The sequence below is a fragment of the Nipponia nippon genome, unplaced genomic scaffold, assembly GCF_047370975.1.
Source record: "Nipponia nippon isolate SJK-2023a ecotype South Korea unplaced genomic scaffold, ASM4737097v1 scaffold_3, whole genome shotgun sequence".
Taxonomy (NCBI): domain Eukaryota; kingdom Metazoa; phylum Chordata; class Aves; order Pelecaniformes; family Threskiornithidae; genus Nipponia; species Nipponia nippon.
The window spans coordinates 60885900-60909212 of NW_028262347.1; the positions used below are offsets into that span (position 1 = coordinate 60885900).

Genomic DNA, 23313 nt, shown 5'->3' on the forward strand with positions numbered 1-23313 from the left:
ACACTGTGATTTAAACTCAGGAAACAGGTGGCAGGAAGCAGCTTTCTGAGAACTGGTGCCACTCTTGAAGAAAAGACGTATAACAAAGACAGCTGAGCTAAAAGTGGTCAGTGCTGCTAGCTATACTGACCTGTCAGGTAATGCTTGTAGTACCGTTGGCATCAAAACTCCAGAAATTGCTTTGTACAGAATTGAATCACAAACTCCCACTATATTCACTACAGTTGAAGAACCCAATACAGGCAGCATATGAGGAGGCATCCCTTGCCAAAAGTGCAAAAGAAAACTTTGAACCTGCAATCACAAGAAGAAGCAGGAATGTTTAAGTGAAAATAACTAAAGGCCACAAAATTCCATTTTCCTTAAATGACCCTGCTTACATAGCATTTGTTTCAACCCCAGAGCTTGACTGATGGTGTACAACACAGGCAAGGCATATTCCTTAACTACATAGGCTTATACTGTAACACAGTGCACAATGGGATAATCAACCAAAAGGTGAGGAGACACTCTGAGTTGGTGACAGGGTGTCTTTGTGTTACTACAGTATAGAGACCCATGGGAACCACCTTATTTTTACCTTCCATCAATGGCTGGTGAGTGTAACTCTTTGGCTTCCACATGTCAAGCCTTTTTCTCTCTCCTTGCTCTCTGTCTCTGTATACAAAGGAATGCAATCTAGGGCTTGGTGTAGGGAGGGAGAGGAGGATGGCACATAGCTTACAGGGGTCAATATACCATTTTCTGTCTTGATTTGGGAAAGAAACACTACATTTTTAGATTTCTTCTTTCCTCCACTATGAAGGAAAGAGGAGAAAGAATGGAGAAAGAGAAAAAAGAAAATGGGGAGGAGATTTCAGACACAGCAAAATATACCTCTGAAAATTTTCATTTAGGAAATAAAGGTGTTACTCAGTGAATGATATGATCAGTTCTACAGGGGTCAGAACACCAGCATTCATAAGTGATAACCTTTTGCACACAATCTGTACTGAAATAAGTAACCACACCAGGTGCAGTAAAGAATATTTGCCGTTTATATATTGTTGCTGCTGAGCCCCTTCCCCACCATTGATTCTGACAAACAGATTCCCTAACAAAAAGTAACATCCTGCTCTTAAGAAAGTATTCTGAGACTCATCCAGCAAAACTTCCTGAATATGTGTCACATATTTCTCTACATGGAAACATACAGACTGGGTACGATGACTTAGAGGAGCCTCAGCTTTAAACTAGAAGAGTGTGAGAATTAAACAGTTAGGAAGAAAAGCTGGGAATATCTTGCCATTGTTCAGAACGCAGAGTCAAAGACCCATTTCCTTTGATTTTTTCCAGGTCCTGGATGTCATTTTTGAATCAGGCCCTCAGCATCTCCATAGTCAGATTTGTTTTCCTGGACTAGAGGTGTTCTCCACATATAATATAAAAGTGCTTGCATTCCAGTAATATTTTATTTTTCAGTTCTAATTATAGAGCTGTCTGCACGCACTGCTGGAAAACCCTCAGATTCAGTCAGATATGCAGCAGGTACAAACCTTATCCATCTCTAATGGATTGTATCAACTGCTGAGCAGTGTGTGTGTTCCTAGCTGCACTGCAGTACAGCTGAGCAATCAGGGACTTCAGCTACAGCTTTCTGGGATGTCTGGGAGGCTGTAGGCCCCCCACTGCCCTGCACCATTGTTAATAGACCAGCAGAGCCCACCATTTGGGCTGTGGCACCTGCCCTGGGTTTGTGCTGAACACTCAGAGGAATTCCTTCAAACAGAGCTCAGGCCCAACTCGAAGCTTAGAGAAGTGGTGGTGGACACACTTCTTGAGTTGTAAGAACTGGATTGTCCAACATCTTGTAAGGGGATATTGCTACCTTAATCTTGCTGGAGAATGAAGAGACAAAACACATTCCCATTGCTTTTGTTCCTCTAACTCGCACAGTGTTATACGTGAGATTTAACGCTATCAGCCACATATTATGTACTCAGGTATAGCTATTGTTCATTATTCATGAAAAGGATTGGCCACCACAAAACCATAAGTTTGTAATATCGCATTCAAAATAAGCTCTTAGATCCATTAATACCTTATGTACCATTAAATTACAACTGTAGTTTCCAACCATACCTCATCAAAGTTTGCTCTTATTACAGTGTCTAGTATCCTCTGACAGTGAGTTCTATACATCATAATAAAGGTAGAAACCTGAAAAAGAATGAGGGAGACACACAAAAGATCGTTCTACTTTAAGAAATCCGCTTTTAAAACTATCAGAATATAGAGCACAATAAAGTAAGTTTTTTCTTATCTGACCTACGCACAATTGCAAAAATAATGAAATCGGTTAGAGTCTAGTTAGATTAGTTAGATTAGCTGTAAGATGAGTTTTCTTCTTAAAAGTAAATTCTCCCTTTGAATTCATGGATTTTTCTATGTCAATGGGGATTCTTCAAATGTAAGAGGAGCAAAAAGCCTCAGTGAGATCAAAGACGAGAATGTGGCCCTAATTAGGACATAAAGAACTATAAAACCCTATTCTTTTGTCCACTTCACATTGATACTACACATGTGAATAGCATCAGAAAACTAGCAAGCTCAGCCAAGAGCGGCCAGAGCACTTTTGTCATATATGCAGATAGGATTCTCTTGATTTCTAGTCTAGAAGGATAAGAAACGCACTAAGTCCCTCTCTGCTCAAGAAAGCATCAAAACTGTTTTTCAGTTTGCCCTCAAATGTGTTCGCAGATTAAAGAGCTACAACATATTTAAAAACAGTTACCCTCAAACCTCACCTGCTGTATGTAATGTAACTTTAAAAAAAAGTGTGCACAGGCTTTAGAAATATTGTATAGCTGATAGCGTCAGCTGCCTATTTTAAGGGAAGATATTTCTTCCTGTTATATGAAGTAATTAAGTCCCCCATAAATAAACTCAAAGCATTATTAAACTCACTCTAATTTAAAGTCTTTATATTTTAGATAAAGCTTTCATCCAGAGCAGGGAAAAAAAACCAAGACAAGCCGAGAAAAGATTTCCAAAGTGTTACCTTCTCCTCTGGCAGACTGGCTGGCAGATTTAGATCTTTGACATTTGGAAACTCTGGCAGTAATGTTCCCAGTTTGGATCGTGGTGAATACGCCACTGTCTGTTTGGTTACTTCTTTTTTTCCTGTTTCGTTGACCCAGGCTGCTCCTTTTTTAGAATACATCACATCATAATACTGGGAGTTTTCTTTCACTGCAATTCCATAATAATGGTACCTGATACATAGAGATGTATATTTTATAAAGCAGATTGTTTTAAAATTAAAAAAAAAAGATATGGGGATAAGAGAAACTGATAATGCTAATGATTTCTACAGCAAAACAGACTGTGCGATAGTTTATATATTATTAACAAGCATTGATTCAGTAGCAGAACATTGCGATAATATATTGGGCTTCCAATTTTCATTCCTTCTGCTAAAAGTAGCTGTCTTCAGATTTAAGAAAGCTGACTGTGTTGCAGGGCAGTAAAATAATGGACTTCCATTTTTCTTCTTCTTATTAAAAAAAAAAGCAACCTAAAGCTACTTGTTGGCAGAGCTCTGCTGTGCAGCTGCTCCTTTGGTTTAGCAATAAGCAGAGGTACTGACCCTCTGGACTGGCCCTTCTCTTGTTATTTCAGCTCCCTGATTCTCAGACTGTTGAGGGCTGGTTTGGTCCTTGAAAATCCTGAGTCTTTATTGCAAATGAGTTGATCAGAAATGTTTCAAAAATTGAAAACACTTCAATGAAAAGAGGGGAGGGGGGGGAAAGGCTTGTGCTGGAAAGCAATGAACGGTAGGAAATGTACAGTTCAAAATTATTTGCTTCATAACTTAGCATCAGCACTGGGCTTAGATCAGCGAGGGATACTACACAACACTGTAACTCCATCCGTGCAGACCACAGTGGGAGTTACATACTGTGGCTGTGGTATAAAAATGGATTGGTGGCCTTGCGGCACAAGTTTGTGCTACAACTTAGCTTTATTATAGGTGTCAATGGAAGCACTGATTATCCAGTCTCTCTCTTGCATCGAATCAAAGGTAATCTTATTCCTTCCATAATTTGCTAACTTTTATTTCAGTTTCTCAGCTGAAGGCATCACCAACCTATCAGGTAAATTTTTAATGATTACAAAAGGCATCACAAGACTGTATTGCTCATATACTTTTGATGCACCCTACTTTCCTAGAGGGAATTTTCAATGATCTTCCAGTTCTCTCCTTACAGCCTATCAGAAGCCTATCAGACCATGACGAGACTTCTGGATCCCACTATGGTGGCAGGAGAAGTTACCATCTCCAGATGTTTGTTGTACTCCCCAGACAGTTACTGATTTCAGAGTGCTGACAGCAGATCTGTTCACTTGAATGGACCCAAGTTTGCTTTAGGCAAAATAAGCTGGTTTTACAAAGGTCATCAACTAAATCAGTGAAAGACTAGCATCTAAGTCATGGCAGTTTAAATGAACTCAGGTGACATTTTTCCTTTTTTCACTCACAGTCATTCACCCACAGGTTAGTGCGTGTCATAATCTCCAGCACAAAGTGGTGGCAAAGAGCTGGAAGCCCTAATCTTGTCTGCCAGCACAGATAGTCTGGGAGGAGGCCTGGGGAGTTGTAGCAAACTTCTAGTACGTGGCTCCCTTGCCATGCCCGCTGAGGACGTTCCATGTTGTCCATTAAAAATAAAAGCTATCTTGAACTCAATATTGAATAACCCAAGTGAGATTTATTAAAACGTTAGCTAACATGGTACGAATGGGATTTCCGAGCTTCAATACCTTAGAAAGCCACACTATCTGCTCCAAAACTGTCCACCAGAGCTTAGGCCAAAATGCATATTCCACACCAGAAACCAGGCTCCAGATCAATCCTAACCTCTTACAGCTAATGGCAAGTTTGTACTAACACTGGGGTTATAACACCAGCTGTAGAAGTTTGGCTTTTTAGCTTGAGTGGTAACAACTCCAGCTTGCAGTTCAAGTCCCCAGTTTGGTCTCTAGCAGCCGTCATGCATGCATTGCGTCTAAGAGCCATAAAGGTCACATACACCCTGTGTGAGATGTCTGGGGCTGGGGAACCACAGAGGTTCCAAAAGGAAATGCTGCAGGGAGCTAGCACCACAAATGGCTGAGGGAAAGGAGGGGAAAAAGGGAAAAGGTTACAGCAGGCAGGACTGCAAAAGTTCTAGATGGACTGAGAGGTTTGTATAACTTAAACAGGGGTCAGTCTCTTATATTAAGCTTCCTCTTAAATCAATTCAAGAAAAAAATGAATGAAAGCCTGGAAAATGTAGTAGAATTTCATTGTGCATTATTTAATTTCTGGTATATTTCACTTGGCAGTAAACTACATAAAAGTTTTCCAGGTAGCTTCAAAATCATATAGACAGCAACAGCCAAATTAACTTTGAAATTTTTCCAGATAGCGTCCTCCTTCAGTAATTTTACTGTCCCAAATGGCAAAAACTCACTGGTGCAGTTTACTTTATCTCTTATTCTTTTTCAAGCACTTTTCTGTATTTCTATCAGAAAAAAACCCAACTTAATTCAATAAACAGGGCTTGAAAGTTTGATCTGTAAAGAATAACATGCAGACTACACAATTATTTTTGTGGTAAATAGTGGCATGCTTTTTCCTCTCATGGCTCTCGTATCTGCAACATTCCTTTAAAGAAAGAAGTAAAATTCCCTTCACACCATGTAGTTTCCATCAGTTTAACTAACCTCTTGTGTACATAAGTGAGGAGTTTCAAACTATAGTACAGAAAGAAATCGTCTTTTATGTTTAGCTGCCTTCTCATGGCTCACCTGTGGTGGAACTGTTTTTAAGCTCAGTGCGAGAGAACAGCTGCATGCTTACAGCAATAAACCCAGCTGCAAAAAGAAAGCCTCACAACTGATGACCAAGAGTATAGCACCATTGTAGCTCTGAACTTTGTAATGTTACAAGGCAGCCATGCTATAAAAAGACTGAAGGCAGAACAGTGTGAAGTCAGATAATCTTAACCACTTCTATGGCTGAATTTTCTTTGGCAGTATCAGGGAAGTAGAATGAAAATCATAATGGCAGCAATCGGTCAGCAGATCAAGAGCATCTTGCCCCTCTGAGAGACTCCTGGAGCTGTGGAAGGAGGTCCAGTTTGGAAACACAGCAGTGCTCGTGCCTTTCATTAAACAGGAAGACAAATAACAAAGTTGTAGCCAATGTCAGAGTGATTTGATGGCTTACAACGGGTACTCTCATACCTGTGCTTCTATAAAGCAACTTGTGCACACTTTCACTCCATCTTTATGAACTTCCAAAGAACTTATATTCAGTGCTAAATCCTGATTCTCTGAATCCGGACCTATTACGCTTTCCTAATATGCTGTTGGACTAGCCCAGAATTTGCACCTGAGAGATTTTTGGTAGCTCCGTTATGACTGATGTTATGGTAGCTCTGAATTTGCATTTGGGAAGAGAGTTCAAATCTTCAATTAGCTGCTTAAATATGACTGCTCTAGAAAAAGAAAACTGGGTTATAAAAATTAGGAGAATCTCAAGATGGGGGAAGGGACATCTGGTCCCATCAAAGACATACTGCTTAGCATGGACCACCTATTAGAAGAGCACAGTAAAATTAATTTTAATGGCATTTCCTTTAGCATCTTAATTTCTTTTTTCCTTTAAAGAGTGAGTCATTCTAGCTTTAGTATGTAAGTTCAATTCTCATAGCATATTTGTTTCTCAGCATTTAGCAATATTGTGTTTCTAGGCTTTGTTTTGAAAGACAAGCTTTACCAGCAACATTTTGCAAACATGCTGTCCCAGGTTTTCAGTTCTCCCTCCATAGTTTTCCACTTGTGATCTACAGAAACTACCCTTAGACTACCCTGTAGGATTCTGTGAAAGCTAATCAAGAAAAGAATATATATATATATATATATTTAGGGGGCTTATGTTTGCCATAAAGGGATCCAAAGCTCCATTGGGAAAATTTCATGAAGCCCACAAGCAGAAAGAAGTATAAAAACATCACTGTATCCTCTTTATAAATTGGTAGAATCACATCTTGTCAACAACTGGAAAAAGTCAAATACTCCAGGAAGTGCATTGTTCTTTCTGAACCAATTTCTCATTCTGGAATTAGGATGAACTGTGTCCAGGAAGTACCATCTTTTGGGTAAGGCGATAAACTAATTCCTTGATCACTTAAAGATAGGTTGGATTTCATTACACAGGAAAAATGTTGGTTAAATCCAGGTTTGTGGACAATTTCAGTTTAGGTCAGTGTATGTTCCTACCTAAATTCCACATAGCTTTCTGCCATTTGTCCTCTAAACTGAAACATGATGTTAACCAGCTGTCATTTCCCAGCCTCCAACAGGAGCTCCATTACTCCTAGGTGTGAATGTCCTTTACATTGTGTAAAGTGAGTTGAGATGAAAAACATTATAGGAACAATACGGAAAATATCGCTGATGATATCAGCAAAAAGCCTCCATTGGACTACCTTTGCAGGATCACTGCTGAATCCATAGGACAATGTAAAGACTACAATGGAACCTCATTCAAAGTTGGGTTTTAAGTCTCCAACTGGACAAATTATTTCCTGATCTTACGCTATCCTATTCAGTAAAGCCAGAGCAAAATGAGGCCCAGTGTGAGATGATAATAATACCATACACTGCTTACTTTGATTGGCCTCTGGTTCCAAGTCTTCTTGTTGTTAGCTGTGGAAACTGTTGCCTTATGATCTGCAAATAAATAGAACTGATATTAGAAAAAATTGAAAATCACATTTACTAATACTTAATTAGTAAGATTTTTCTGTCTTAAGACAGAAAAGCAGAAAAACTGTACTGCAACGTCAGCAAAATACATGGCAGGAGAAATAAGAAAGCAAGTTTTTTATTTTTTCCATTACTGAAAGAGGGGAAAGAGACTTCAAAATTCAGTATAATTCCATTAACTACCATTAACTTAAATAAAGACTTTCTGAAGTTACTGGAGTAGAATACATTTCCATAAAAATCTAAGATCAGTTCTGCCTCTGAACTAAGGAGAATTGTACTTGGAATTGTCCTACTATTTATATATGTCAGTGTGCAGGATCAACAGACTTACAAACTGTTTTGCTGCAAATAGAGGACACTCCCCTTTTGAGGATTTTGGAGGCGACAGTCCTTTAAAGACCTTCACAATCCTGCCATTAAACATTCCTTTTTCTAAAAGATAATTCCCTGAAAAGATTTTGGTATTTGACAGGAGCACCACTTCTACCAGGAAAGACTCACTGTTGCATTTGTAAAGATAGCTCATAATCAATTTATCCTCTCTGGAAAACAAGTGCATCTCAGAAACAGCAGGGTATCATCAAGAATCTGGGCTCTAGTCTGTCAGCAGAGATTAACAGAGCATTGCTACTGTAAAAAAAAATTTCTTTAGTGCCAGATGCACTTAAGGAAATGGATTAATGAATGTAGATTGTGCCTTCAGTAATCAGAGCCTCTGTCAGCCAGGCTAGTCCACATGAAAAAGCTCTGCTGTAGTTGCTGGAAAGGCGGCGCTCAGCACCTCACAGGATTGAACCTGATTCTCAGTGTGGTCTGGAGTAGGAGGAAAGTTCTTCTGGCAGAACAGCCATGCAAGAAAGACTGCAGTAAGCCTTGAAGATTCACTTGCAAAAGGAATTTCTTCCTTTTTTAATTTATAATCTATTTTAATTGTGTTTTCATTATATAAATTGCTAAATGTTTCCTCTTTGGGGAGACACACAAACTAATATTAAAGGAAAACAGGCATATAACATAGAATATAGCTGTTCAACCAGAAGAAAACATCAATTAAAACTGATTAAATAATATAGATTTTTTTCTCCATGAGCCATTTTGCCACTGTGATAAATATTTAATCCTGATTGATGACTGAAAGCTCTGGAACACTTATTTGGATCAAAATGTGCTATATAAATAAGGACTTTACAATGTCACATATTTGACCATTTCTTCAGTAAGATTTTTTTTCTTTTTAGCAAATGTACAATCAGCTTCCCTTTGTATCATGTAAAAATTGACCTGCGTTGGTTTCCAAGAGCTTTGCACAACGTGGCTGATGTCAAAAACACAGCGTAGACTCCAAGTCTCTAGGTTGTTCAGCTTTAATTTCTGGAGCAAAACTTCAGCAAACAGTAAAACACTTTTGTGGAGCTGTGAAAGTTCAGCCTAGCTGTTTGATAAATGAGCAGACAGGCAAGCAGCCCTTCTTTCTTTTTTTGTATGGATTCAATGAAGCCTGCCTAAAGAACACCACATGCTGTTCCAGCTACTGATCTAACATTCCGCAACATCTCAGCCTTCCAAATTCCCTTTAATTACACATTAATCCCACCCCTCTCTCTTTCATTTTCTGCAGACAGGGTTGGGGGCTCCACAAGGCTGTGGGAAAAAAGGCAGTGTTGAAGAACTACTTTCTGAGGATGGTTGTTTTGGGTTAGGGTATTTTTTAGTTTTTTTTTTTTTGTGGCAGTTGTCATTCAGAAAATACCATTCCTCTCCAAAAAATTGATTTTACAGCAGTAGACTCAAAAGTAAATATTAGAGATACTTTTTAATATTAGAGATACTTTTACCCTATTTTTTCTTTTGGAACAACATGAACCCATATTACTTTCAAAGTCTTTCTAGTAGTGATGAAGTGTTACAATGCACACTGTAAATGCTACTTTATGAACCATATGCCGTGGGAGTTCCTGGGATTTAAATAAATCAGCCAATTTCTACATACCAGGGCAGAGGTAATCAGGAAAAGAGAAGAAAAATGGAGGAGTTGATCAGATGATCCCTTTTTCTTTTCTTTGTTTCTTTTTTAAATCCAGCATATTTTAAACAACGAGATACACCTTTCAGAATACAGCTGAATATATTCTTTTCCAATAATTAAAAAAAAAAAAATCTAGGAAACCTGTGGAAAAAAACGTCAAGACTTTTTGATCTAATGCTGCATATATAAAATGTGTATAATATGGCATACTCATGCTTGGGTGCTGGTACACATGAGCATAGGTATTTATGTTTGTGTTTAGAATAAAACAAGTCAAGTACTAAATGAACTAGCTGTTCACATAAATGTTTATATTCAGCTACATTTATGCGAATCCCTATGTAATGATATTGCCAAAGGCAGTGAGAATTCCCTGAAAGGAGGGAGGAAGTCAGATAAGGCAGGACAAAATGGAGTTCACTGTGTGCTGAAATCAATGGAAAAAGCAGAGTGTCCAAAGTGTTGATTTTTAAATCACACTTTCAGCCTAAAAAGTCACCCTATAAAATACATCGTCATTGTGTTTTATGTTTATTAACTTTTAAAGACCTACAGAGAAAACGAGGTAATTTTACAGCTGAGTGGGGAGGGAAGGAGGTTCCTAATTGTTGGACATGAAAATTCAGGTTCGGATCTGAAAACCAAGTTGGATCATTTTCTTTTCATCACTGCAGTGGGGCTGCACAAGCAAGCGAATCAAGACCAGACCACGCAGTTTGAGCTGCTTTCTGAATGGAGCCCAGTCCCCGTTCTCACAGCAGCGCTGGCTTCTCAACAGAAGCAGTGGTGAAAAGATCTCATGGGTGGTATCCAAGGGAATTTTGGAGTGAACGGGCCTTTTACCATTGTCCTTCAATGGAACTGAAATTTCATCTCATACTTCTCCAAAGTGACCACAATCCAGCTGCCCAATGAGATCTGCTGAGTAACAGGGTACAGGTTTTACATTTTCCAAGTAAAATTCCACCTAAATTATGTGGCAGTTTTGACTGTTAGGCATTATTTTATGTTACTTTGCTTTTTGGTTTTGAGACAGATGTACACCAGGAGTTTCACATGCAAATAACTTCTATTCCTCCTGTATTAGCCTCAGAAACCACTGCTCCTTCAATTTCTTTCTCAGTTACTAAACTTCAGTTGTGTTCTCCATCTCTTTCTTCTGTGCCCTGCTCAAGACCTGATCTTGCCTTCTGCCTATAGAAGATCTTGTATGTTTTTCTTGATTAAAAAAAAAAAAACACATTAAGAACTGCCTTATCTTTGTGCAACTCCATGGTGATTGCCTACCGTATACGTAAGAGCCTGATAAAAGTAATTACATTATAAAACGACATATATATAGTTTACATCTTTTCAGGGGACTAGTATATCCAGGTCAGAATTTGTTTAACCATTTTGCAGACAACCCTGATGCATAGTTTTAGGAATGCCTGCGCAGGTAGAACATGAGGGGACCTTTTTCTTTCTGACAGGCAGTAACCTTTCCACTCTGAATGTATGGGGCAGCCAAAGAGAATGCAGGAAAGAGAAGTCTTCTCATATCATTCTCTCAGAGATTACAATGCTGGTAGTATAACATTCAACATATATTGCACAGATCTTGGAGCTAACAGGAATTTTATCCCATTTTGCCTTTTTAAACCTAGTAGAGGTGTCTGAATAAACTCAAATTAAATATCTAGTTACTTGTATTTTGGGTCGTTCTTAAAATAATGGAATAAAAATTAAATAAGTTACTTAAGCATCCATGCAAAACAGAGAAAGCTCTATGAGCAATAACTAGTAAAATGCACTTCCTCTGTAAAGGTCTGTATTGCAGTCTGCACAACCCATTAACCTTAGACATGACTAACTGCAGGAGTTGTTCTGTTACCCGCAAATGGCTGCAAAGGTGCATTCCTTCTCCTGATTACTGCCAGCTGTAATTTCTGCCACTGCATCTCTCCTCACATCTCCAGCATTGACACTGCAATACAAGCAGAGCCAGCCCCAGCTTTAAAACGAAGAATGTATTATCTATTCTGCCTTCATCCCTACACTGTGACCCATCACGCCTCATTGCATTCACTACCAAACTGTGAACTTTATGTTTCCCAATTATTCCATCTAAATTCTTCTATGATATGAGATGCCAAAACAAATCGGGGAAAAAAAAACCCAAACCATCTTATAAAGCATCTTATGCATCTGTCTTCATGCTAACAAATAAGGATGGAAGAAACCAGAGATGTCTGGAAACTTCTGAAGTAATTTTTTCCTCCCTTGCTGTGTCAAAATATTAAATTTTTCTCTGGGGGCAATAGGCAGAGGATGACTTTTAGAAGACTTTTCCCTGGAATAATTTAAATTGCTGCTTTTCAAAAGGCATGTTCATTTTGTTAGCGCATCTGATCTAGAGGGATGTTATTCTTCATGACCCTTGTTCCTTTCTATTTGAAATAATTCTGGCCATGCTTCTAGAACTTCCCAGAGTAATGAAATAAAATCAAATTAAGTTGCAACCCAGCATTTGTACTCTGCCAGAATGAGAAATGGATTTCAGGCTCCAGGCTCTGGAGCTCTGGGAGGTTCTAGAGAGATTCTAAATACGGTGGAATAAATTATCTTTCATCTGATAACAATTCTTCATAACAGGGCCTGGCTCTATTTATCTCAATTCAAGTTTCAAGTCCCATATCTAGAGGATATGCTTTGCTTTTATGAAGTCAGGTACAGAAGATCTGTGTTTATTTACTAAAATCTATTGTAGTGTTTCAGTCTTAAACTTCTTTGCCATGGCAGCAGGAAAGAAACCAGTGATGCCAACACAGCTATGCTTTCATTATTCTCACCACTGTGAAACACAAACAACACTGATATCCTCAATCTTATATGGTAAGTGTAGGATTTTTAGGCTCATTCGTCTTTGGCCTGGTACTGCTCCAGCTAGATCATTCTGGGGTTTCCCAATCTGCTTCACTGCTTTTGAAAATCCTGCCCTGAGACAATCTGTTATTATTAACACCTGTGCTAACAGGTACCTTTTGGCTCAAAGGTGGCTTGGAGCTGGCTTAACAACACATTACCTTGAGGAAAAGGTCAGGAAAGCTTTGCCCCAAGAAACATCCACTGATAGGAAAGAGCATAATCAAATTAGTCCATTATAAAATATCATTCCCATCCCCCAAATCCACCAAACTGTGCAAAGAAAAGGAGAAGAGGTGTGACTGTGTCTATACCCTCTCTACTCCTTGCTCGCTTACTTGCATGGCCCAGGAGAGAAGACTGTAGTGTACGGGTCCAGTATTCTTCACCCCAGATCTGTTGCCTGTTTAGATTCAATAACCTTCCCATTTCCCTCCACTCACTTTCATCATTTTGTGGAACAGGGCATGGTCTAGCTGTAGGATAAGATCTTGTTTCTAGCACTGATACATCTCAACTGATACTGCAAGTCAGAGAAGCCTGCTGGCACTTTCTGAAATGCCTGTGCCCAATTCTGCCTGCTGCAGGGATCAGACACCATGAGGAACTCCAACTGAACTGGACTCTTCAGTGAAGCTTGTGAGACCTCTCTTCAAATTCATCTATGTACAATAATATCCTCCTTCAGCAGCTCCACTGGCCAGATGGGATTCAGCCTAAGGCATGATCAAACAGATTACTGCATCCCAACAAAGCTGCAAACATCGAATGCTCTGACTCAGATGCTTAGCTGAGCTGCAGCCACTTTCAGTGCTGACTTGCTGAAGCCAAGCAGATCTAAAACCCTGCACAACTCCCCCTGCTCTGTACTGATGCCAGCACACTTACTGCCATCACCCAGCATATCTGTGGGAAAAGGCTGAGCGCCAGCATGCCTGCACTCTGGCAGACCCCGTGCTGTAAGAACAGCCTCTGGGACGTGTTGACAAGGCATGAGGTAAAGCAGCCCAGAGGCCGCTCTACTTCATGCTGAAGACCTAACTAGAAGCCAGATGCTTGAAGCGGCAAAGCCAGTAAAAATCCATTTGCTAAAGGGCAAGTCTTTGGGAAGGGGAAAGTCACTCCAAAGAAACTGAGGTGTCCTTGCTGGTTTTCTTACTCCCTAAGCTCAAGGAGAAAAAGGCAATAGTCAGCAAACTACAATAATACAAGGGATCTGGGAAGCAGAGTCAAGGGTGCAAAGAGCTTTCCAGCTACACAGTAGGATCCCCATTCCCCACACCTATATGACCGCTTACTTCTGCGGTACTTGTGTTATTATGGCCTCCTTAGAGGAGCTTGGCCTAGAAGATTCTGCATCTGGAAGAAAAGTCATACTGGTGTTAACTGTCCTTCAGTCAGGAACCTTAGCTGTTAAAAAGGGATGAAGGAGAAGCAGGGACTGCTCAGATAATGCAGACAGTCTGATATGGTCCTTCGATGCAATAACAGAAACCACATCCTCAGCTTTGGATTGATTTTTCCCCAGTTCTATTTTTCTTTCCTATATTGACTAGAAAAAGTCTAAAAAAACCATCCCACATGTAGTAATTGTTCATAATAAATCAAGTGCTGTTTTAGTCTATCAGAAGAGAGCACTAAAGAGTAACTTTGACTTTGCTATACCAGTTACTATTGAGACTGCTTAGGAGCAAATTGAGACTACAGGAAAAAAAAAATACATCTTCAGGAGAAGTATTTCCTTATGCGCTGCAGGCAATTCCAGATGTGTGCATTTCAATAAAAAAACAAAATAGAATGCAATCACATTGCAATGTCATTATCAAAGAGGTTTCAATAAGGCTGTTTGTCTGTCCTTTTTAAACGTCAAATATAGATAGTATGGTAGCACAAAACTTTAAATCCTATTTATGCTAATCATGCTTGGAGGAGCAGTCCTGCTGGCAAAACTTCTGGGCATAGAGACAGTGCACAGTGATAAAAGAGGACTCTGGCTGGTACAGCTTGTACCTCCCTGGAGCAAAGCAAACTGTTGGGAAAAAAGCACTTTTCTGCTAGTATAACTGTGCCTCAGCCCATTTTTTGGAAATGGGGTGGAAATATTGGTAAAAAACGTAAAAGATCTCTTTCCTAATATTACAACTCTATTGTGGACTTTACCCTTCTTTATTTAGTGAAATAAATTTATTGGAATCTAATTTTCCACTTACAGCAAAGCCAGTCAGGAAGCAATAGAGGCTGTAAAATTCATGTGAGCATGCATCCATGTTAAACCTCCTTAGGCTGCCAAAGTGACGTAAAGGGACGTCAGGCTGGGGGAGAGCCACCCTGCAGTGTCAGCATCCTTCGTTTTCTTTTTCAAATATTAATTTACTGTTGCTTGTGAAAAGACATGGCAGGAAAGCACCAAAGGGAAAAAAAGAAAAACAAAGGAGGAAAGTATTTAACCTCCAGAGGGCATATGGGAGTTGTGGGAAGAACACCTCATGAGGATGTAAAAGAGGTTGCACCACAAGAAACTAAGCATTCTGAGAGATACGGCAGGGTCCGGGAAGTGACCTAGCACTGAACAGTAAATTTCAAGCAGTGAACTGAGGACATGGAGGATAAGGGAAACCAGTGCGGAGGAGGAAGATAACATTTTCAAGAGGCTTGATTAAGAAAATAAGGTTCATACAGGATCTCAAAAGAAACAAAGAACAAAAATGAGTGTTGGCTGAGGAAATAAAAGTGAAAGAGAAGCTCAAAGACCTGCCAACCCAGCTGAACAGCTGGGTGACATGCTAGGAGAGAACCAATAAGCCTTATGGAACCCATCCATACGCAATATGAGGGGCTTGGAAATTCTCAAAACATTCCTGCTTTTTAAGTAACTTATTTGATTCAGTAAAGGCCCCAATTTGGAGTGATGTAGTGTTTGAAACTCAGTGAGAATAATGTGTCAGAGCCTTCAACCACCATAGTTCCTAGCTCAGTGTATTAATTATCTCTGGCATTTTATGTTAACATGTTGCTCAGAAAAAAAACCTACACCTGCTCAGCCCTCCCTGCTGCAGGCAGCGGCAGAACTTCCAGCTGGAAACACCTTAAACTGCTCTCCGAGTGCACAGGGTCCCAGAGCAGAGCCTGAGGCATTTGCAGCACAGGGCTGAGGGGCACAAGGTTGCAGTCTTTTTTAAGTGACCTCAGCAACAGGGCTTTCGGTCCTTCTGCCTGAAGACTAATTCACAGTCCAAACATGTTCACTGTGAGAAAGCTTTTTCTTATATACAACATTTTATTGTTAATAACTCAGTGACATACCCTGCCCTTCCTCACTGTACTTCCCTGTCTTCTCATGGGCTGCATGGAAGTTTTACATATTCTGCTTCACTTTTGGGTGAAGTCATGATCCCATTGAATATAATACGTTTTGCTGCCTACAGTAAGAGCTGAAATTTAACACTGGAGTCTCCACTTGCTGATGCCGAGCTGTACCCAGCAAATACAGGGCCCTCCCTAGTCACTAGTTAAAGTTCATGTGTAAAAGAGTGCTTGGTCCTGTCTTTTGCAAGCAAGAAGCAGCTTTGCAATGACAGCCTAGGTAGCATAGCTATTAGCAGATTGGCAAACACTAGTATAGAGAGAACTGCCTGTAATTTTCACATATTAATTGGGTGAGTAAAGCACTAAAATCTTGGCTAATATATTAAAGCTACAGCTCCTTTTGTCATTATAAGAATATATCACATTAACAACCATATTAGAGTCTTTCTTATTTTATATGTACTTTAAGTGGTTTAGGAGTATAGGTTGTTTTTTTAAAGGTGTTTATTTATACAGTAATTCTGTTCTCTCCTCTTCTTGTTACTTCCGTTGCTATTAGCCTGGTTTCCTCAGGAAGCAGTCTATGAGATATTACTATTTCTCTGTTAATCTCTCCACCCCCCCAGACCAATTTTTGTTTCACTAATGCAATATTACCAAATGCCTGAGGTCCAGCCCATGTCCTAGAAGTTTAATAGAAAACACTGGCTGGATAGTGGGAAGACTATATTGATGTTAATGCTGAGGACAAGACAGGGAGGAAATCTCAGCCTTCTGCCGGGCACGGCCTGACTGGACAACCATGAGTATGAGGCAACCAGTCAACACTTCTGTTGCTCTGAACCAGCCACCCCATGTGCTCCTTCCTGCCCAGCTGTGGGGGGAGGAGAGGAAAAAAAGACAGGCAAACAGAGAGACAGACAGACATGAAGAAATCTAAAAATAATGTAAAAAGAAGGTGCAGCAGATGTGTGAGAAAACTGAAAGAAGCAAGACCTTGATGTAATAACCGGGACCTGGAAAAAATTGAAAGTACTGCAGGGAAACATGGAGATATTACATAAGGTTTAGGTGAGGCTACAGATTTAGGGAACATAGGAGATGGTAGCAAACAAGGTCCATTAGTTCAGCTGTTCATGAACAACTTGTCTGTTCTCCCTTCCATGCTCTGCTGCGGATATATTTGACCTACATCAGGCTTAAGAAGTAGACATGGGCTGAAGCATTGTCTACAAAACCTTAATCTGGAGAGATCACTTTCAGGCAAGTTTCACATGTCTCCAGTGGCATCTTTAAAAGTGAAATCGACACTGTTCTGTTAATTGAGATGCAACTGAGTATGTAACAATACATTAGGGTGTTACTTATCGCAGATTGTTTTAATGTGCTGAACGCCACGTCTCTTTCTAAAAACTACCAGGCTGTTAAAGAAAAAGCCTAAATGTTTAACATTGCCCACAGAGCTAAAGTTCAAAGATGAATCATAAATTGTGTGGTCTATTGAAAGGCAATCTGCCTACAATTTCACAGAACAACTAACTCCTTTCTCTAGAGGAGATGACAGCTGCAGGGCTCTTGATGGTTCCCAATGAGGACAAACATGTCTGGGGTCTCCGTTTCAGCAGCTAAGTGCGGAAGCCCTCAAATAGCACCTATTTCACTGCACTGCCTCCAAGGCATTCATGCAACACACATTGCCAATATGGTATTTAAGTCACATGATAACAACTCTGTTGGCTAAAACTTCATCCGTGTACCTGCTCCTAAGGAGAAGCTGACTGCAAACTATCGATTGAATGAAGTGAGTGTCTGCCTCGCAGATCTTCATGACTGTGCAGTACATTTTCTTAGCAATAATAGGTTGGAAAGAATCCTTGGGGTCTGCTCCGGGTTCTGCAGATGCAGAAGCCTGTTTCACTTCGCTATTTGTGCCGGTGTTGTCTGAGGTTCCTGGACGCACCTGTGCAGAAGCACTAGTTTGAGATAGTGCTAGGATGATTCTGTATGGCTTCCTCTCCACAAAAAGGGAAAACAAATTTCATGCATCACTGCTTCAGAACTTCATTGCAACCAAGTGGAAAATGCTTGGAACACAGCACATGAAAAACACATTGGAATGACATGATTTTTGGATGGAAGACACTGTACCTGTCCTGCTAGGTCAAGTACTCCTACTGATGAACAGGTGTACACGTACGAAGGGCAGGCGAGGAGGAGGATGGAGTAATATACAGTGAAACAAGACTGCTGCATACTGAAAACCGGTGAAGTCCCTGCTAAATTTATGTTCTGATGAAATAACTTCAGAATATTTACACCTTACAATTTACAGAAGTTTTTAGCAGCAGCAAAAGTAGCATTGTGTAAATTTTACCCACATTCCAAATGTGCTAGCCTGCATGAAATCTTCTTGTTCTCAACTACTCCTAAATTACGTGTTGCCATCATACTCACCACTTAGTAACAATAATATGTACAACAGAATTTCATTCACACTTATGCAGTGTATTTAAACAGAAACCTAACACAGAATGAACTGAGCTATGCAGGTCTTTAAGACACAACAAACATAGCAATGTTACAACATGGTACATTTTACTTGCCTTGCCAAACTGCCTACATAAAGATGCACTATGGAAAATGACACCTCATTAAATACGTTCTTCTCCTTCACCTACTCTTTACACAGGCACTTACTCTTTCCTTCTTTGAATACCCAGCACTTCTATAGAACAAATGTTGCAAACACTAGAAGAGAATAGCTTGCAGGACAATTGGCTTCAGATTCATGCTTGCAAGCATTTCAAAAACAGTGGCAAACTCTACACTTCGTTTTTTTTCACAGCCTACGAGTTTTAAAGGCCTGTCATGCATTCTATAGTAAAATTTCAGTTTTAAATAAAAAATTAAAATATAAAAATATCATCCTATTTTTCACTGAGAGGAAAACATCACCTGACAAGCAAATCCAAAGTAAGAACTTTATGTAACATCCTAGCCAGCCATTAACATCTGCTAGTGCAAAGCTAGCACATAAGAGCTTTACTGCTCACATCTGGACAATGCACAGCTGCATCTGTGCTAAGAGTGTCTCCCCACTGTGAGTCTGGAGATCAACGCAGTGGCTTTTACTAGAGCTGGACTGGAAAGCAGAGGCACAAGGAATCATAGTGCAAAGATAACTTGGCAGCCTGTATCTGCAGGGCCACACAAATGCCATTAGATGCTTTCTGGACTTTCACATCTGGAGGCATTGTACTCCACTATGTGGGTTTGCCACTGTGGGCTGATAGTGTTAATTCAGGGATCTCCATATCATGCTTACAAGAATGGCATAGACAGGCCCCAGAATTAAATGATTGATATTTTACCCTTCTGTTTTTAAAAAAAATGTATATTTGTTAAAGCAGTGCAGGTCACAATGCAGATGTATTTACACTGGCTTGTATTCAACTTTGAAGCTGCCGATATTGTATACCATGTCACTGTCAGCTAGTCTGGGGCCTAAAGTCATAAAAAAATTCAGTGTATTCTGGAGCTGAGTCATGATTAGAAATTATTCCAACCTTCTAAATACTTAATATCTTAGCATTTGTCCAATAACTTGAATATATAAGAGGTTCCATTCATATACCTCTATCTCTAATGGTAAATGATGATTTAATTCTTTTCAATAATCCAAACTTACCTGAACCGGCCGAGAGCTCAAGGCATCATATGCTCTTTAGACTCACCTTCCCAAAGCTGGCAGCATTAACAGGTTGCGTGTCATTTTTCTCACAGAAGTCCAAGTAATGCATGTAGAGAGCGCTTCGAGGAATGCAAACACCTTCTGCAATCTCATAGTTCTCCTCCAGCCTTAAAAAGCAAATACCAAACAGAGAGAACTGCAAGTATGTTGGATGTCCTGTATGGTAAACAGTATGCAATGCTGCATCTTTAAGACCAAACATTCTGGCTTCTGCTTGTCTACTAAATTTTCTCTGCTTTGTTCCTAAGTGCTCCTTCCAATTCACTTCCATAACGCTTACTTGCTTCATTTGGTTCATGCTTGCTATCAAAAACATAGGCTGTGACTTCTCACGCAAGTAGAGATCAGCACAAAGGGCTATGGAGTTTTGACCATCCTCCAAAAGTGCTATTTTTAGAAAAAAAATATACTAGTAATCTGTTATACCCTAAAAGCACCCTGCAGTAAACAAATATATGTACAACTACAAAACAACAAACATTCACTGAGGGGAAGCAGTTCTTTACAGGACCCTTTTCGCTCCTGTCTAGCTGCAAAATTCCATACCTTGAGGAAGCAGATGTGCAAGTTATTTGCAAATACTCAAGAGTGTGCACAAAATCATATCTGTATAAAGTTTTCTTGCTATTGCTTATGGACAAAGTGAAAAAAGAGTTCTGAATACAATGCTGAATAAAATAGTGAAATAACATCCTCCTCTCCCTTGCAGAAACTATTATTATTCATTTACACATGCAAACACACAACTATAAAATTTTAAATTATGCATCAAATATATTAATAGGCATATGCTTCATCTTTAAAATCTGAAACTGGGCTCATTATAAATCTATAGATTAGAAGAAACATTCCTTTGAAATGACATTTTTATGACTGCTGATCCAAAGTTCAAGAGGTATTTATATGCACACTTAACTTTAAACCAGAATTAATCTTGTCATCCATGGTGTGACTCATATGCATATAGTTACATGTATGCTTGTCTGCCTTGCTGGTTAGGAGGACAAGGTAGGTGCAACTTTCTCTTAAACATGTTAGAAAATTAATACATATTCTCAAAAAAAAATCAAGTTTTACGGTAAATAACCCCCTGTCATTTGATAGCTGTAGAACATCTTCCAAATATCTAGTTTCTCTCTTTCATTGCCTTTTTCAGGACCTACCTACCTTCCATTTCAGTTACCGTGATCATTTGTGACTGCAAACTATTTTAATAAGATATCCGGCTAGATGAATGGAATCAGTTTGTATGGGCAACATCTATTCTTCCTTGGTTTCTACAGAAATATCATCACGGCATCTTTCCTCAAATTCATAGCGCTTTAACAAAACCTCCTTTCAAAACCTGGAGAGTTCGTTTGTATACTATAGCTACTAATTGGAATGTCAGCTTCCGTGACCAAGACAGGACAGAAAGAAAAGCAGTTAATTATTTCTGTTCATATCTGATGAATTTTTCTCTTTTTCTCCTCTCTTTCACAGAGAGTCATTAGTCTGACACTGAACAATGCTCCATTATACCTGAACTTTTTTTTTTAATGATCAAAAAACCCATCTTGCTCCACTTCTTTTATTTTCCTGTCTTTTATTTAACAACTTTATCATATTTTGAATTCAGCTTCATTCTACAGTACTATAGAAAGATAATGAACTCAATCTTCTATCTAACAAATCATTATCAGAAATAATATATATATAACATTTTAAATGTCCTAATAAAGCCATGTGAAATCCAGCAGTTCACAATGAGACCTTTTGTACCACTACAGTGTAGCAATAAAACCCCTAATCCTTCCACAAGAATGACAATTTTATCTGTCCCTATTACTGTTTCCCCCTATACTTATATACTTCTAGATTAAATGAAATTATTCTATAGCAGAGTCAGGTCTCTAGTGTTGTTACAGACTTGTGCTTAGATACGAAGGCAACAGAACAACTGCGATGTTACCATTACTAACCACATAGAGGATTCTAGAGCAGATTAATTTTGATGCAGTATAATAATTTCCATGAAACTACTAATCTGGGGAGAATCCATTACCTAGCAGTGCTTTACCTTCCTCTTTTTTACTTCTTTTTATGAATGTTGCAAAAAATAGAATAGTTTCGTTGACTTTAGCTTCACAATACTGTTGTTATCTGGAGCACCTACACTGTAAGCCACCAAACTGCATGGAATTGGGCTGTCCGTGCTTTGAATAATTCTGTGTTTGGAGAAGCAGACATACACATGCACACACACACCCCCCAAACTGAGGTAAAATAAAGTTTCACACTTACAATTTGGTCAACCAGTTCACTAATGAAATAATCATGAATGTTTCAGAGCCACATGTTTAGCAAGCTATAGCATTACAGATAATAATGAACACAGGAACATGAGATAAGCACGGGATACCAAGTATTGGTATATTCATGCTTTAATGGTTAAATTCAAGCTGGTGCAGTGTCACCAGTTATGATGTATTTGGCAGTAATGCTACATTTACCAGGCCTTTCTCTTCATTTTGTGTCATCTACAAAACAAAACAATAACATCATTCCTGTTTCCAGGAAAAGGATATTTAGCCAGGCTGACAGTCATCCAGGCATGCTTCTGGCATCTTCAGCTACTTCTTCCTCGTCATCATTTGTACTGTTCAGGGTATTTTGCCTTTGGAGAGGTGTAAGCATTAAGGATAGACGCCCGTGGGACTAATGTTGTTCACTCTTTTCAGCAAGATGCCAGACAAGAAATAACTAATAAAGGTGATGGCAATGAAACATGTGACAAAATGTACATATTTCCCTTATTTCTTGCTTCACTTTCCCTACTACTTTCCTCCTCCTCTTTTTCCTTGCTACTGACGTTTCCTCTGTTTCTGTTCTCCAACACACTCTTGCCTTCATCAGCTATAAATGATAGTAGCACTAACAGTAAAAACATGACCAAAAACTTTAACTTGGCCAACACCAGACACTTGCAGACAATTGTGGTGCTTCCATTTGCCAGAGCAAGGCAAGTTTGGTACCTTATCCTGAAATCTGGTCAATAATTTACCCCACCACTTCCATCACTTGAATCTGGCCCAGAGATTCCACTAGGAGGGTAGGACACATGCTTACCCAGGGCACATTCAGGTAAATTTAGTCTTCTGTGTTTCTTCACTGTGCAAAAACTTGGTCTGAGGCCTAAGCAGGCAAAACATGTCAAACATGTAAAGCTAAATCTTCAGGAAGCGCTCAGAGCAGCATTTGTACAGTGCCGACCATGATAGTTTACTGACCCATGGGTTCCTAGTACAAATAACCTGATGGTAATGTGTCAGTGTTTGCAGAACAGTGGAAACTCGACACCTTCACACAAAGCAAGCTTCCTACTTTAGCACTTTGACCACAACTTTTCAGCTTGTAATTTTATTTAGTGTATCAAATGCAGTAGCAGTTTCTCCAGGCAATACCAATTCAAAGCTGCAGTACCTAGGCTGAAAAGCATATGGAAACCATCAGAAAACTGTTCTATGGTATGGCTACTAAGCTGGGA

The 23313-nt window shown here is 39.4% G+C and overlaps 1 protein-coding gene across 3 annotated transcripts in view; it reads right to left on the minus strand.

The window, feature by feature from the left end:
- RFX4 (regulatory factor X4) overlaps positions 1–23313 on the minus strand; it is a 99446-nt gene that overhangs the window by 45813 nt on the left and 30320 nt on the right. For all 3 annotated transcript variants that reach the window (XM_087765467.1, XM_087765466.1, XM_087765468.1), the window contains 5 exons: positions 19771–19894; positions 7700–7761; positions 3041–3254; positions 2122–2199; positions 131–294 (listed from right to left, as the gene is read on the minus strand). In XM_087765467.1, the coding sequence (XP_087621593.1) occupies positions 131–294; positions 2122–2199; positions 3041–3254; positions 7700–7761; positions 19771–19894 (642 nt within the window). The remainder of the gene's footprint in view (positions 1–130; positions 295–2121; positions 2200–3040; positions 3255–7699; positions 7762–19770; positions 19895–23313) is intronic.